The 15,347-nt window shown below is 33.5% G+C and overlaps 1 protein-coding gene across 1 annotated transcript in view; it reads left to right on the plus strand.

The window, feature by feature from the left end:
* Window positions 1-5,591: 5,591 nt before the first annotated feature.
* Window positions 5,592-15,347, plus strand: part of LOC126889930 (sodium-dependent nutrient amino acid transporter 1-like) — a 262,186-nt gene continuing 252,430 nt past the window's right edge. The window contains exon 1 of the mRNA XM_050658672.1: window positions 5,592-5,938. Coding sequence (XP_050514629.1) covers window positions 5,894-5,938 — 45 coding nt within the window. The 5' untranslated portion in view covers window positions 5,592-5,893. The remainder of the gene's footprint in view (window positions 5,939-15,347) is intronic.

Here is a 15,347-nt window from a genome sequence, read left to right on the forward strand (position 1 = left end):
ATTTTCAGTAGTAATTGCACAAGAGCTCTAAAATTATTGAATTTTTCCCGAGTGATACTTTGACAGTTTAAATTTCACGAGCCGAAGGTGAGTGAAATTATGTCAAAGTGTCACGAGGGTAAAAATTCTATATTAATTTTAGAGATCGAGTGCACTTTGTTGCGATTATTTCATGAATAAAACTGTTCAAAACCAAAATTTTATTGTAATTTATTTATGTAAGTACAAATTAGTACAATTAAACACACAGTTGTTACAAATATTTCACGGTTGAAAGTCATCACTTTTATAATTTTTAAAACATTAATATTGTCATTAATGTCACTGAATGTATTTTTTCGTAGCAACGAAGGCATCTGACTTAATATACTTAACGACGAACAATTATCAAAAATTATCGATTTAATTCAGATTTCTGTAGCTTTCTATTGGTCAGAATCTCCTATGAATGAAATAATCGAAGAAATCCGTCGTGACGCTGAAAATTACACTCCCAAACGGTCATTTACTGGGCTAATCTAAATAAAACGTGTAAAACAAAAAACTAATTAACTGATTGTATCATTTTATGATATCATTGAGTGGTGGGATGATTTTCTGTGTACTTACATGGCGCATACAAATCTAACATAATGAGGTTTGGAAATAATTAGAGGTGTTAATATTTGAATTGATATAAAACAACTTCAAAAGGTTCTGGAAACTGTTTTCTTGTGGCATGTCTAAGGTAAATATGTTTGTGTGGGATTAAGCCACAATTGGTTGCTATGTCCAATGGAATAAGGACAAAAATCGGGTATGGATTCATAATTATACTTACTTAGTTTTTCGTGTCTGGATCCAACTACAGTTTTTCTGCCCAATATCGGGCTACGTCTACACCCTTTGTATTTGCGAGCCATAAATCATCGAGGGTGAATTGTGATGGGCAAAGTCTGTATACTCTCAGATGCTCCACGCTCTGTATTTCCCCACATTCACAAAGTGCGTCGTTATTTGTCTTGATGCCTCATTTAATGAGGTTCTGTTTTACAGGGGCAACACTCAGTATTCGGTTGAGTGTCCGCCAGGTTCTCCAGTCTAGGTTCATTCCATTAGGTCGTTCTGGATGTAGGGGGAACAGTTCGGGTGGTTCGACGCTGACATTTCTCATAAACCTTTTCCTTGATTTAAGTCGGCTGATTTCTGGCGGTTCGTCAAACCCGTATAATTGGTGCCTTTCATCGAAAGTTTGCCTGAACTTCTCCACATCTTGTGAGGCGCATCTACGGTCGTCTAGTGATGCGAATCCAGCTGCCCGGTACAGTAATGGTAGAGGGGTAGGCTTCATACAACCGTTAATTATTCTACATGTTTCATTTAACGCCGTGGTGACTTGTTGGGCGTGTCTAGATCTACCCCAGACGGGACAAGCATATTTCCTGTTGAGAAACATAAGGCCTCAGCTATTGACTTTAAGACCTGGGGGTTTGCACCCCACTTGCTCCCTACAAGTTTCCGGAGAAGGTTGTTTCTCGTAGAAACCTTTTGTCTTGTGCTCTGACAGTGGAATTTATACTTTAGTGACCGGTCTAGTATCACTCCAAGGTATTTGGGCCTATCAGTATGTTCCAAGCGTTTTCCCTCCCAAGAAACATTCAGGTTTACATGCGCCAGATGGTTGTTGAGGTGGAATGCACATACTTGGGTTTTAGTAGGGTTTGGCTTTAATGAGTTATGTTTGTAGTAAGTTGACATCATGTTTAAAGCCTCTTCCTTTGTCGACTCTACTTGTGTGAGTGTTTTCCCCTTTACGGCGATACCAAGGTCGTCAGCGTACATAAAACTCTCAGTCCGAGGGTGCATTGGTTGGTCATTGGTGTCGATGTTAAATAGGGACGGCGCCAGAACGCTTCCTTGTTGGTAGGCCATTTTTTTGGGTTCTCCATCTGCTCTTCTTTCCATTTAGCACAACGTAGAAGCGTCTATTAGACAACAGTGATCTAATGATATTTACCAGGTCATAATCAAGCACAGTCATAATTATAGAAAAAGTAAGATGGAAATGAAACCAAAAAACATGATAGAAAAAGCTACAAACAACACAGTGCTCTCAAATTCTGCTGAGTTCCTTCATTTAGGTACCGCTAGAAATATCGGCATTTTTATATAAAATCGGCTTGCCCATTAAAAACAATAAGTCTATCATAATGTTTAATGTTTATACTAGAATAGAAAAGAAACGTTTATTATTAAACGCTTTTCTTTAGTTCAATTGTTTGCAATCAGTTCACTCTTTTCTTCAGTGAAAATGAATGAAAATTTGCAGACATATGCATTCACGGGAACAATACAAGAATAGTCAATAATTTTTTTTTGTTATGTTTTGACAGACAAATTCAACCAATAAAACCCGCTAGTTAATAAAATTAAGTGAACTTAATGCATATGTTATTATTTATGTCTTTTATGTAGGTACTTAGTTTAGATGCTGTTTTATTGGAAGTTTTAAAAATTGTATACAATATACTCTTTATTTTTGTTTATGTACAATTATGTCGTAAAGTTAATAATAAATGAGACAATTCAATAATTATGCTTCCCCTCCGCTTCCACTATTATTTTCCTCCTTAACTCGGAGAATATTGATCGCATAAAAAAATTGTAGAAAAGAAATTGTAGGAAATTGCGTTTCCAACAATTTTAGTTCCTACCGTTTTTGTCGAAAAGTTGAAAATGGCGGAGATATTAAGCAACAACGGTTCTCCTTTAAAATCAATATGGCGGCTAATGCAACCGCGGAATTCAGTCGAGATTTTAAATTTACACTACTATTGATCTCCCCTAAAGGATAGAATTATAAAATTTGGGGCAGCTCGGAAAAAAGATTCAATTCAGTAATTATGCTCCCCCCACCACTTTTTACTATTTTCCCACTTAACTCAGAAAATATCAACCACATGAAAAAAATTGTTAAACAGAAATTGTAGGAAATCATATTTGGAACAATTTAAGTTGAAAATGGCGTAGATTGAACAAAAACAATTGCTACAAAATCAATCGGGTCTTACGCTCGCGCCATTATCTCATACATACTACCTGAAATATTAACTTTAGCAAAACAATGAAAGAAACTAAAAATGTGTAGAATTCAATTCTCTCTATTTTTGTATAGAAACATTTTTGTCGTAAAACTAACAATAAACGAGATAATTCAATAATTAGGCTCTGTTTATATATAACTGTCACTATTTTCCGCTATAACTCGGAAAATATCGATGGCACGAAAAAATTGTAAAATAGAAATGATAGAAAATTATATTTTCAACAATTTTGGTTGTTATACTTTTTGTCGAAAAGTTGAAAATGGCGGAGATATTGAGCAAAAACGGTTCTCGTTTAAAATCAAGATGGCGGCTAAAGCAATGGCGAAATTCAGTCGAGATTTTAAATTTACACTACTATTGACCCCGCTAAAGATTAAACAAATAAAATTTGAGGCAGCTCCTAATGCAAGGTTAGGCCTGTTATTCGTCTAACTCGACTGGACTATTTTCAATTTTTTAACGAATGTGTGAGATTTTTGTATATTTAATCTGTCTAATAATTTTAGTCACTCGTAACTAAAGAAAAGCGTTTCTTAAAAAAAGTTTTTTCATATTTTTTTATACATTATCTTTACACAATGATTGAATACTGCAACAAATGTAGGATTTGCAGGTCCTCTAATTATTGCAAACTTATCTTATTTGTTCATTCATTGGTCGAGCGACCCTACACGTACGGGTACCAGGGCCGGATTTACCACTAGGCCGACTAGGCACTGGCCTAGAGCGCCAAATTTGTTAGCTTACCAACTTACACATCATCAAAGCAGCAGTATCCATCAGATAAAAAAAAAAGTTATTTAACTGATAAGCTATTTTCTCGTAAACTTAAAAATGGAGAAATAATAAACAGAAATTGGATGTCATTTTCTCAGAGAAATGGGTCTGTGTTTTGTGTACCATCCATATTGTTCAGTTGCTCTGCTAACGCAAATACATTTACAACCGGTTTTAACACAAAGAGTGGTGGACCACGAAAATTCTCCTTGTCATAAGTCACACCAGAAAACATTAAAATTGAGAGGTCAAACAAAGGACATGTTAGTTCAAGTCTTGCTGATCAGTTAAATAAGAAATCTAAAAACTGGAGGAGAATATTCTTAAGCGTGTTGTTACCGCTGTAAAATTTCTATCCACAAAAGGATTAGCTTTTCGTGGTAGCCATGAATATTTAGGATCGTTTGATCAAGGCATCTTTTTTAGGTTTAATACAAGTTTGACTCCTTTCTTGCAGAGCAATTGAAAGTATATGGCGATGGAGGTTCAGGTACAACTTCATACATTTCCTAGTCAACATATATGAAGAAGTTATCCATTTTATGGCTGAAAATGTTCGAAGACAAATATTAAATGAAGCTAAGGAAGTAGAATATTTTAGGACTATGGTAGACACCACTCCAGACATATCTCATATTGACCAATTAACGTTGGTATTAAGGAATATAACTAGAGATAGCACACCCGTAGAACGCTTTTTGTGTTTTTTGCCTAACGTCGGACACAAAGCTGAAGATATTGTAAATGCTATTATCGATGTTTGTGATAAATTCGATTTGGATATCACAAAATGCCGTGGTTAGTCATATGACAATGCCACTAATATGGCAGGGACTCAGGTGTTCAAACCACAATCAAAACACTAAGTCCTCAAGCTGAGTATGTCCAACGTGCCGCGTGCCGCTCATTCCTTAAATCTGGTAGCATATGTGGCCGTTAGTTCATGTGTGGTTGCTGTTTCTTTTTTTGGTCTGCTTCAAGAACTGTTCAATTTTTTCACAAGTTCAACACATCGATGGGAGCTTAATTTGAACCAAAATGCCCTGTGGTTCTTCAAAGCCTATCTAAAACACCTTGGTTAGCGAGAAACTATGCTTGTCAAGCTCTGAAAGAAAATTGGCCGGCAATTACAGAATCTTTGAAACTAATAGAAAATGACATGAACGAAAAACCTTCATGCACTAGTGATGCATCTACTCTAAGATTAAACCTTGAATCACTAGAGACAGTATTTTTGTCCATATTTTGGAGTACAGTTTTAGAACGATTACAAAAAGTCAGTACTAAACTTCAGTATGAAAGTACAACTTTAAGTAAAGTAAAAGGATATTACCAGTCGTTGGCTGGTTTTTTGGTAGATATTTGTAAAGCCAAAAGTTGGTTGGTTATAAGGGGTTGGGGGAGGGGGAGATCAAGGCGTAGGGCGCCAGAAATATTAATGAATAGTAGGGTTTAACATGTAAATCCGGCCCTGACGGGTACATATTATACTCTTCCTGTACTGCAGTAATGGTTAATAAGTATTATTATTGTTTTCCAGATTAATATAAAAACATTACTTCCTATGTTATCCTCTCACGGATAACAACTATAATTTTTGTAAGAAAACTTAAATAATTTATTTTAAATTGTAACGTTGATTGTAGTTATATCACACAAGTGGTCAAGCGTAGGTTACCTGAGATACAAGGTAACTCACTCATTACGTTATCACTATCAGTAAAAGTTTGATTCCATGCATTCGATTCGATATAGCAATCAACACAAACCAGTTGACGGTAACGCGTACCCGCGACAACATCTATTCAATCGAGTACTCACTGGTAGTACTTAGTAAACAAAATAATACACGTTCGGTGTTCCTCTTAACAATTGCCGAGATTTTCTCATGTCATTCATCCATTTTGTAATTATGTTAATAGATCTTTGTTGGAGGCTCTCATAATAATGTGAAAAAGAGTGCCAAGTGAACGTGAAAAGTGTGTGTGCATATCTATTAGAGATAAATAGAAAATACGTTTTTATTCAAAATGCGAGGAAAGTGGAGCAATAACCAACAGCTTAATGGTCATTCGGTAAGTAAATTCGTATTTTATATAATGTGTGTAATTAAGACCATTTAACAGCAAAGATTTCTCAACAGAATCAATTTAGATCGGTTTGGAATATATGAATTTTAATAGAAGAATTAAGCAAATCAGTTAAGAGCGTAGGCGCCAAATTTCGGACCAATATTTTTTAAATGCAACAATTTTTTTTTCGAATTCTGAGACTAATAAATATTTTTGAAAAATTTAAACGCAGATTTAAATATTACATTATTACCGAGTGCTGAAAGACCCTTAGAATAAACATGTATTTAAAAAACATTAGCCCGAAATTTTGTGCCTACGCTCTCAAGGTTTTTAATTTGCAACAAAAAATAGACAACTTGTGTCATACTTCTTATTTCTACTAATTTAGTTATGTTGTTGATATGAATCACGAATAATTTTTTGTGGTTCACAACAGATTTCCCAGTTTTTTTTTTCATTTTCTTATAATACGTTCTTAATTCTTGACAACCACAGCTGTCAATGGATTTTTTACCATTTTTCTTGTATTAATAATTTTTCCATTTAAACTTTCATCTACTAGTAGTCTAGGCGCCAAATAGAAGTCACCGTGTCCCTTTCAATTTTGATGGCAAACACAACGATTTCCTATGGATTTTTGGCTGTTGGTTACGAATTTCGAGGGTGGATTTCGATACGAGTGGTCAAATTGTTATATAAACCATTTACATTTAATTGTTTATACATTTCTTATAATAAGTCTCTAGCTCATAAACTAAAAGAGATAATAAAAAAATTTTCGAATAAAACTTGTTTCTTATAAAACCAATAATTAGAACTTAAGATATTGTAAAATTAGTGCATAATGCAAATTGCAAAATAAGTATTTTTCGAAGCTTTTTCGATCGTAACTCGATTTATACGCACGCAAATGAGCTTTCCAAAGTCTCATTTTAAAGCTTAATGCATAGGCTTCCAAACAAAGTTTGTTAAATTAATTTATCTTTATTTATATTAAAGTTATACCCGTTTGAAGTTATAATTTTCTTAAAATAATTGTACCGGGTGTCCCAATAAGAATGGCCCTCGGCCATATCTCAGGAACCGTTGATAGTACAGCTTTGAGAAAAAATATTTATAACAAAAGTTGCCTCAGGAAAAGCCTGAAAATTATTTTGATAATTGTAGGTCCCCCGCTAGAGGGCTTAATTGAATATCAAAAATTAAAAAATCAAAATTTTACAAAATTTACCTAATGAAAGGGTACTGGAAATCCCATCATCGTGTTCTTCATAAAATTCTGCGCATATTTCATTTCACAAGTTTAATTCTACCTTTGCAAATAAGAGGTGGGGGTGAGTGGGAACGTTCTTATGAAGAAATGGCTGTAAGTCCGGTTCTGCTAAATCGAATTTTGTATACTTGGTCTTGTTGAAAACAGCCCTTTTTCGTCAATGTAATAGTCTTATTTTCGAAATAGCTTAGTAAATAATATGCAAGCTAGGAGGTGTTATTTAATTATTTTCAGAAATCTAGTTTTCTTTGGAAAATATTAAATACAAGTGTGCATTTTTAATCCTGTATTACAAAGTTAGTCCAAATTAGCAACAGAATACCGAAAACCGCATGTCGATACCTTTTTTCTATCTCGAGATATCTTAAGAAATGTGTAAATATTAAACAACTGTTAGGTACTGTCACCGGCAAACGAGGTTAAGGAAAAGTAGTGTGCTATGGAAGAAACAAAGAAATATTTTCCAGATGTAAATGTATATAATTAATTAAAACAACAATAAGACAAACAACACTATAAAATATAACAAAGAAATAAAAGCAACTACTTACTTAGTACTTAAATAGTGACTGCCTAAATGTTCAAATTGTTGCCCATCACATTTACTCTTTCAAAAGTAGATTGAATAGCAACAGATTTAACTGTTTTAGACTTTTATTTATGGGGACGGATTAAAGACCTTGTTTTTACCGCTAGGACCACTACTCGAGAAAACATTATCTAGAAAATACGAAACGCCATTTAAACCATTGCGAAAGCAGAAATTAAGACAGCTGTTCAATCTACTCTTGAAATAGTAAATGCTTGCATCGAAAATAATGGGCAACAATTTGAACATTTAGGTCGTCACTAAGTAAGTAGTTGCTTTTATTTGTTTGTTATATTTTATAGTGTTGTTTGTCTTATTGTTGTTTTAATTAGATAATTATATACGTTTACATCTGGAAAATGTTTCTTTGTTTTTTCCATAGCACACTACTTTTCCTTAACTTCGTTTACCGGTTACATTAACATTTGTTTAAAATTTACACGTTTCTTAAGATATCTCGAGATACAAAAAAGATATCGACATGCGGTTTTCGGTATTCTGTTATTTTGTAAGACAGGATTAAAAATGCATACTTATATTTAATATTCTCCAAAGAAAACTAGATTTCCAAAAGTAATTAAATAACGCCTACTAGCTGGCATATTACTTTTTAGGCTGTTTCAAAAATAAGACTCTTACATTGACGAAGAAGAGCTGTTTTCAACAAGACCAAGTATGCAAAATTCGATTTATCAGAACCGGACTTACAGCCATATTTTCATAAGAAGGTTCCCACTCACCCCCACCTCTTATTTGCAAAGGTAGACTTAAACTTGTGAAATCAAATATGAGCAGAATTTTATGAAGAATACGATGATTGGATTTTCAGGGCCCTTTCAATAGGTAAATTTTGTAAAATTTTGATTTTTTAACTTTTGATATTCAATTACGCCCTTTAGCGGTGGACCTAGAATTATGAAAATAATTTCCAGGCTTTTCCCGAGGCAACTTTTGTTATAAATATTTTTTTCTCAAAGCTGTACTATAAACGGTTCCTGAGATATGGCCAAGAGCAATTCTTATTGGGACACCCGGTACATTAATTTGTTTATAAGGGTTTTAAGCAAATTTGAGTAATACATATTTATAAGTTAATTAACACTTATTCTCAAAAGGAACATTTTGAGCCTATGAAATTGTTCGTAGGTTTATTATTGGTCAAGACATCGATATTTTAATAACTCGCTCTGAGGCGCAAGATCGGCTCACAGCGTAAATGTTCGCGCGGTAACCTTTCGATACAAAATGATTTATATATACGTGTATACGTTATCTTCATTTTTCATTTTTGAAGATCCTAATACAACTGTATCATATATAATTCTTATAATTACATCGTCATACAGACAGTATCTCGTATCACCTTTCATCCGATTTACTTTTTCTTCGATTGTTTGTACTAAATGAGAAAAAAAGACATGAAAAACTAAGACTTATTAATACTATTTGCGGTCCACGCTGACACCGAACTTTTGCAATTTTACTCAATGCTTTTTCGAATATGGGACCGTGCAAGTTCGGCAAAGCGACCTCTATATCTACGCTCTGTACTTTTATTCGCACTTTTAATTATATTTGCCAATTATATTAGTCCTGGTTGCTGGATAATTGCCAAGGCCATAGTCCAAAAAAATAATAAGAAGAAAAAATAAGATGCAGGTTATGTTATGCAAACATAAACAATTGTATGTATTAAATAAAATTAGTTATTAAAATGCAGTACTGCAAGCAAAATACAATTAATTAAATTTACCTTTATATAATAATTGCATATCATATCAATATTGTGGAGCAATATATAATTTTTCTGCTTCAATGACAGAAGGTATGAAATATACGTCAATTTGACAATTTCAATTGACAATATGAATTATTTAAGATAGTTGCAATATTTCTCCGCGACTCGCGCACGGTTGTTTCTCGTTTCCCTTCCAAGTACTTGCACACCGCGACAAGCAAAAAACTCGAAAAAAATACCTCTATTATAAAATTTTCAAAATTCTTTTTTTTTTACTATTTCAATATTTGTAAAAAGAGTCCCTACATATGCATAATATATTCCATACATAACGTAACGTTGTCGTTTTTTTGCTCTTCCCGGGGGCCCGCTTATCCATCTCGGGAACCATGTAGCATGTAGGCACCATAAGAAGAAGACGAATGGAACGGCCCTTAGAATTTAAATATACTTAAACAAAGGTTCTGACGACATGAAGAACAAAGATGTCATACATTTAAATTATGATAAAAAGAAACATTCTAAAATTTACCCAAACACAAGAATCAACAATATCTCACCAAATCCTGACGGGTTTTAGTCATTATTCGCTAGAAATATTTTAATAAATTCATGAATAAATCACATCAATCTTGTGTGTCATAATATATTCATTTTTTTTAATATTATTAAATTCAGATTATAACGAAAATTAACGCTTGAGAATGTCTTATCTCACACACCAGATACAATAAAGTAATAGTGTAATACTTCAATAATTTATCTATTATGAAATCGATCACTAAAAAAATGTTGCTCTATTTAGCCTCTAGTTCTATGCTAAATTGTTGAAATTGCAACGGTTGAATTGTCTGTGAATTACAAGGGCAATGCCAACATAGCATACTACTACTACTATCATTGTTTGATTTGCGTGTATAGATATAATGCTATGTAGAAATCCGTTCAATGATTGTCCCCGTTTAGGATTTAGTCCTCTTCAGGGTTTACAGTCCGAAAAGCAAACAGTCCGAAAAACACACTGGGGCAAATTCCGTATCCTGGTGTTTTTTGGATTCCTGGATTATGCCGGCCGGTGGTGTCCAGAAGGCTAAGAAGTCAACAGAGAAGAAAGTTTGATGGATTGTTGTTGGTTCCATAGACATTTACGTGTACTGTCCGTGCTTTGCTCTCGACCAGTCTCCCTAGAAACCATTGTACAACGACAGGCGAACCTGCGTCCCTCGTGGGCGGTCAGGAGGTGGCTTTGAGCGCAGCGTGGACAGTGAGCGTTCGAGTGGAGAAAATAGTTGCGGCTATTTTCTTGGGACGAACAGGTATAATTGTGCAATGAAGTTGGGAAACCGCAAAAAACCAACTTCTCCCTGTTCGGGCATAGCATACAGCAACAAGCTCCTTTTATTTCCAATAACACGCGATGAGGAAGGAAAGGATCCCCTAACGTAAAAAATAAAACCTAGTGACTTGGTTGGTTACTTTAAGGATCCTGGATAAAGTTACATTACAGATATTTGAGTCTCTCAGAAAGCAGTAGATGTTTGATCATCTTCCAGCCTCAAAAGTCCACTGCTCAACGTAGGCCTCTTTCTCGTGTTTCCAACCAGTGGCGGCTCGTGATTTTTACCATAGAGGAGGCTATACCTAACTGTAAAATATCTAGACAAATTTGCACTAGCAAAAAAATGCGCCAAAAATATGTAATTTAAGGACCCATTTTTTTGACCATTTTTTATTTACATTTCATAATATTTTCATAATTCATAATATCATACCATTTTAAAAATAGTAAGTCTAATCGTAAAAGTGTCATACCAAAGTTTGTGCCGTTTATTTGTTAACGTTTCATTTTTGTAAGTAGATATGCATACTCAACTGAAATTTTTTTATATAACTGAAATAACTTCAACTTATAACTATATAACTTCAAATAACTGAAAAATTATTTGAACAAGTTGTCCCAAATATTATTCTAACCCCACTGACCAAATTTCATAACAAAATTCGCACTTTTATTTTTTTCATTATTTGTAGTCAGGACATAAATTCTAACGGCTATTGACTTTGATTTTATATACCTACTCTTTTTATATACCTACCTTGCTCTCAAGCTATTTGCTTGTGGAATTTTTATAATTAACTATTTAGATGGGAAATAAGCCACAATTAAATTGAAAAAAATAATTTTATTAATGTTTCGATGTCCAAATCGGGTGTCGTTGTCAAAATAAAAAATACTACTACAGGGTGTTTGGTAGAGAATGGGCCATAGCTTAACCTCAGGTTCCTGAGGTTAAAATAGGCCGATTTAAGCTAACTTACCTTAGTACAAAGTTTATAATAACCGAGATACAGGGTGTCAAAGTTAAACTTTTTTTTATTTATTATTGAATATTTCCTGACAGGCATGAGATATCAGCACAAAATTTGGTAAGTGGGGGTTTTTCGGGACGAGAAAACTAAATTCCCTACCAAAAGTTATGTGTTGCCAGAGGGCGCCACATACGCCTTTCAGCACTCATTTAATACGTTCAATTTGTTTTATCCGTCACTCCGTATAATTTTGACATTAAAATTTGTATTCCCCTATTAGTTTTACTTAAAAAAGGTATACCTCTTTCATCTCCCTAAACTCAACCGTTTACGAGATCAAGCATTTTAAATCTGCGGTGCATAATTTTTAGCATAATATCATTGTAGTTACATCAGAAAAATAACTTAAAACCATAAAATTATCCAAAAATGTATCGCAAATTTCTTCAAATGGAATTTGCGATGCAATGCCATAAATTTGAGAACTGGCACAATTATTATGGTTTTAAGTTATTTTTCGGGTGTAACTACAATGATATTATGCTAAAAATGATGGTGTATCGCAGATTTAAAATGCGTTTATCTCGAAAACGGTTGAGTTTAGAGAGATGAAAGAAGTATAGCTTTTTTAAGTAAAACTAATAGGAGAATAAAAATTTTTTATGTCAAAATTATACAGAGTGAGGGATAAAAAAAATTTAACGTAATAAATAAGTGCTGAAAGGCGTATGTGGCGCCCTTTGGGCAATACATAATTTTTGGTAGGGAATTTAGTTTTCTCGATCCAAAAAAACACCACATACCAAATTTCATGTTGTTATCTCATATCTGTCAGGAAATATTCAATAATAAATAAAAAAAAAGTTTAACTTTGACACCCTGTATCTCGGTTATTATAAACTTTGTACTAAGGTAAGTTAGCTTAAATCGGCCTATTTTAACCTCAGGAAGCTGAGGTTAAGCTATGGCCCATTATTTACCAAACACCCTGTATATTAAACAAAAATGTTGTTGCTTAGTAAAAAATTCTACTAATAATTTTTTTAATCTGACTCATTTATATTGGCAATTCATACATATATTATACATTTTAAAGTATTTTTTACTAAACAACAACATTTTTGTTTAATTTAGTAGTACGTATTTTGTATTTTGACAACGACACCCGATTTGGGCGTCGAACCGTTAAAAAAATTATTTTTTTTTAAATTTAATTGTGGCTTATTTCCCATCTAAATAGTTAATTATAAAAATGCCACAAGCACATAGCTTCAGAACAACATTATTTTTTATGTTAATATGTTTTTTGTGTTAATATATTATTGTTTATATCCCAACAACGTTTAATTATTTATTAATACCTAAATCACTTAAATATTTTTCCACAACAGTAGGTATATAAAATCAAAGTCAATAGCCGTTAGCATCTATGCATGTATAACCACTAAAAAAGCTAGCTGGTTTCAACACTCTGGTGTCCAAATCTGTTAGTATTTGTAAATGTACTGTTTTTACAAATCCTAACTGATTTCAACACCCTAGTGTCAACACACGCTAGCGTCTGTAAACGTACTGTTTTTCCAAACCCTAACTGGTTTCAACACCGTGGTGTCATCACGCGCTAGCATCTGTAAATGTACCGTTTCTCCAAACCCTAACTGATTTCAACACCCTGGTGTCTACACACGCAAGCATCTGTAAATATGCCTCCGGGGAGCGTGTGATGGCACCGTGGATGGCACTGTTAGGAGACCGGGTCTCCTTAAACGCTGGTGCGCTGCGCCGTGCATTAGCAACGGAGGCTGGCCGGCTTCTTGAATCAGTTCATGCTTCTCGGGATAACCCAGGGTCCTGCCTACAATAATAATGAAAAAACTGAGACGCAAGCATGCGTTCTAATGCTAATGCTCCGCGCGTATGGATATAAATATAGTGTTAATGTGGAATTTACACTTTGTATAATAGTAAGATTGCTTGTTGTTTTTCGTGATTGACGATCAACAAAACAGTGTAGCGTCTGTAAAAAATTTATGGTGAGGCTAAGCCTTCCTTGCCTCCTCTGACGAGCAGCCACTGTTTCCAACCCTGTCTATTTTGCTTCACTCTGATCCAGATATTTGATAAAGAAATCACGATGTATTTCTCACTCTACCTAAAGTTGACTTTAGGTCAACGTCTCAACTGAGAATCCTGGTTTACAGGACACTCAGATAGATCGCTGATGGGCTAATACGGGCGGAGGTAAATTCCTCACCAACCAGTAAAAAATATAATCCGACAGGTATTTTCCTCACCAAATTTAAAGGCTCCTATTAATCCGGTAGGTATTTTCCTCACCAACTCACTCAGGTAATAAAATAAGGTTTAATTTAAGAATGTCTATTATGAAAGCATCCGAAATCCGAATACAAGACATTAACTTCCTTACATTATAATAATAGTTTATAATATAGATAATATGCAAGACGTATAAATTATTATTTAATATTTACTATAATAAGACAGACACTTTACAAAATCCATTCTAGTCATTTGATTATACTGATATCTTATTAATAAATTTACTACATTTTTCAATTTCAGTTTAACTTGTTTATCTTTGATTGGTTTTGCAATATGCAAACTTTAAATTTTAACATACGTAACTACCTGAAATTCTTTAATTTTTTCAAAGAAAATATATATGGATGGATGCGTATTACAAAACGATAAATTAAAATGCGAATGAAAAGATTCGCAAGCATTCGTAATACGAATAACAGAAGAATTTGTCTCTGTCCACAAATATGGGAAGAATATGGCATTTTCGTCTATATAAGTTTCAACTAATAAATAATCAACATATCTATCTTAAATTTCATTTCCTGGTTTGCATGACATTAAATCAAACACAAAACAATCTGATACGTCTTCTGGTTTTATAAATATGTAAGGCAAAAAGTATGTTTGAGCTATTTGCCTCTTTCAGAATCATTTTTATATTCTGATATTAAATCAAGAGACCAAGATATTTCTATAAGTACCAAGCTTAGTGTAGGTGAAATTTACAACCATGTATTTTAGTGTTCGGACACATTTCAATGATTGCATTCCTTTTCAAAATCTTCAAAAATTTTACTAACATTAAACTCAATTTTGAGAGCTTTAAAAATTTCTGATTTTAACAAAAATATTGTTGTAAATTTCTGTTTTTTTGTTTGGCAGTAAACAGTACAATAAAGAAATATGATGCCCATTAATTAGCCCATGAATAATGAATAATTGCAATGTGCCATCCATATAATAAAATTCAATGTGGCTAAAAGTCTTATATTTGTTTCACAACTAAATACAACTATCCTACTTTTGACACAGTTTATAAAGAGGAAGTTTTCCCTCTTGGTTGTTTTTTGAGCACACCCCGTCACAAATTCTTGAACCTCATCAATATTGGAAGGAAGTCGACCAGGCATCATTTTTCGTCGATAATTATATATTTTTTCTTATGTAATTGACAACA

Source organism: Diabrotica virgifera, chromosome 8 (genome assembly GCF_917563875.1).
Source record: "Diabrotica virgifera virgifera chromosome 8, PGI_DIABVI_V3a".
In the NCBI taxonomy this organism is placed as follows: Eukaryota; Metazoa; Arthropoda; class Insecta; order Coleoptera; family Chrysomelidae; genus Diabrotica; species Diabrotica virgifera.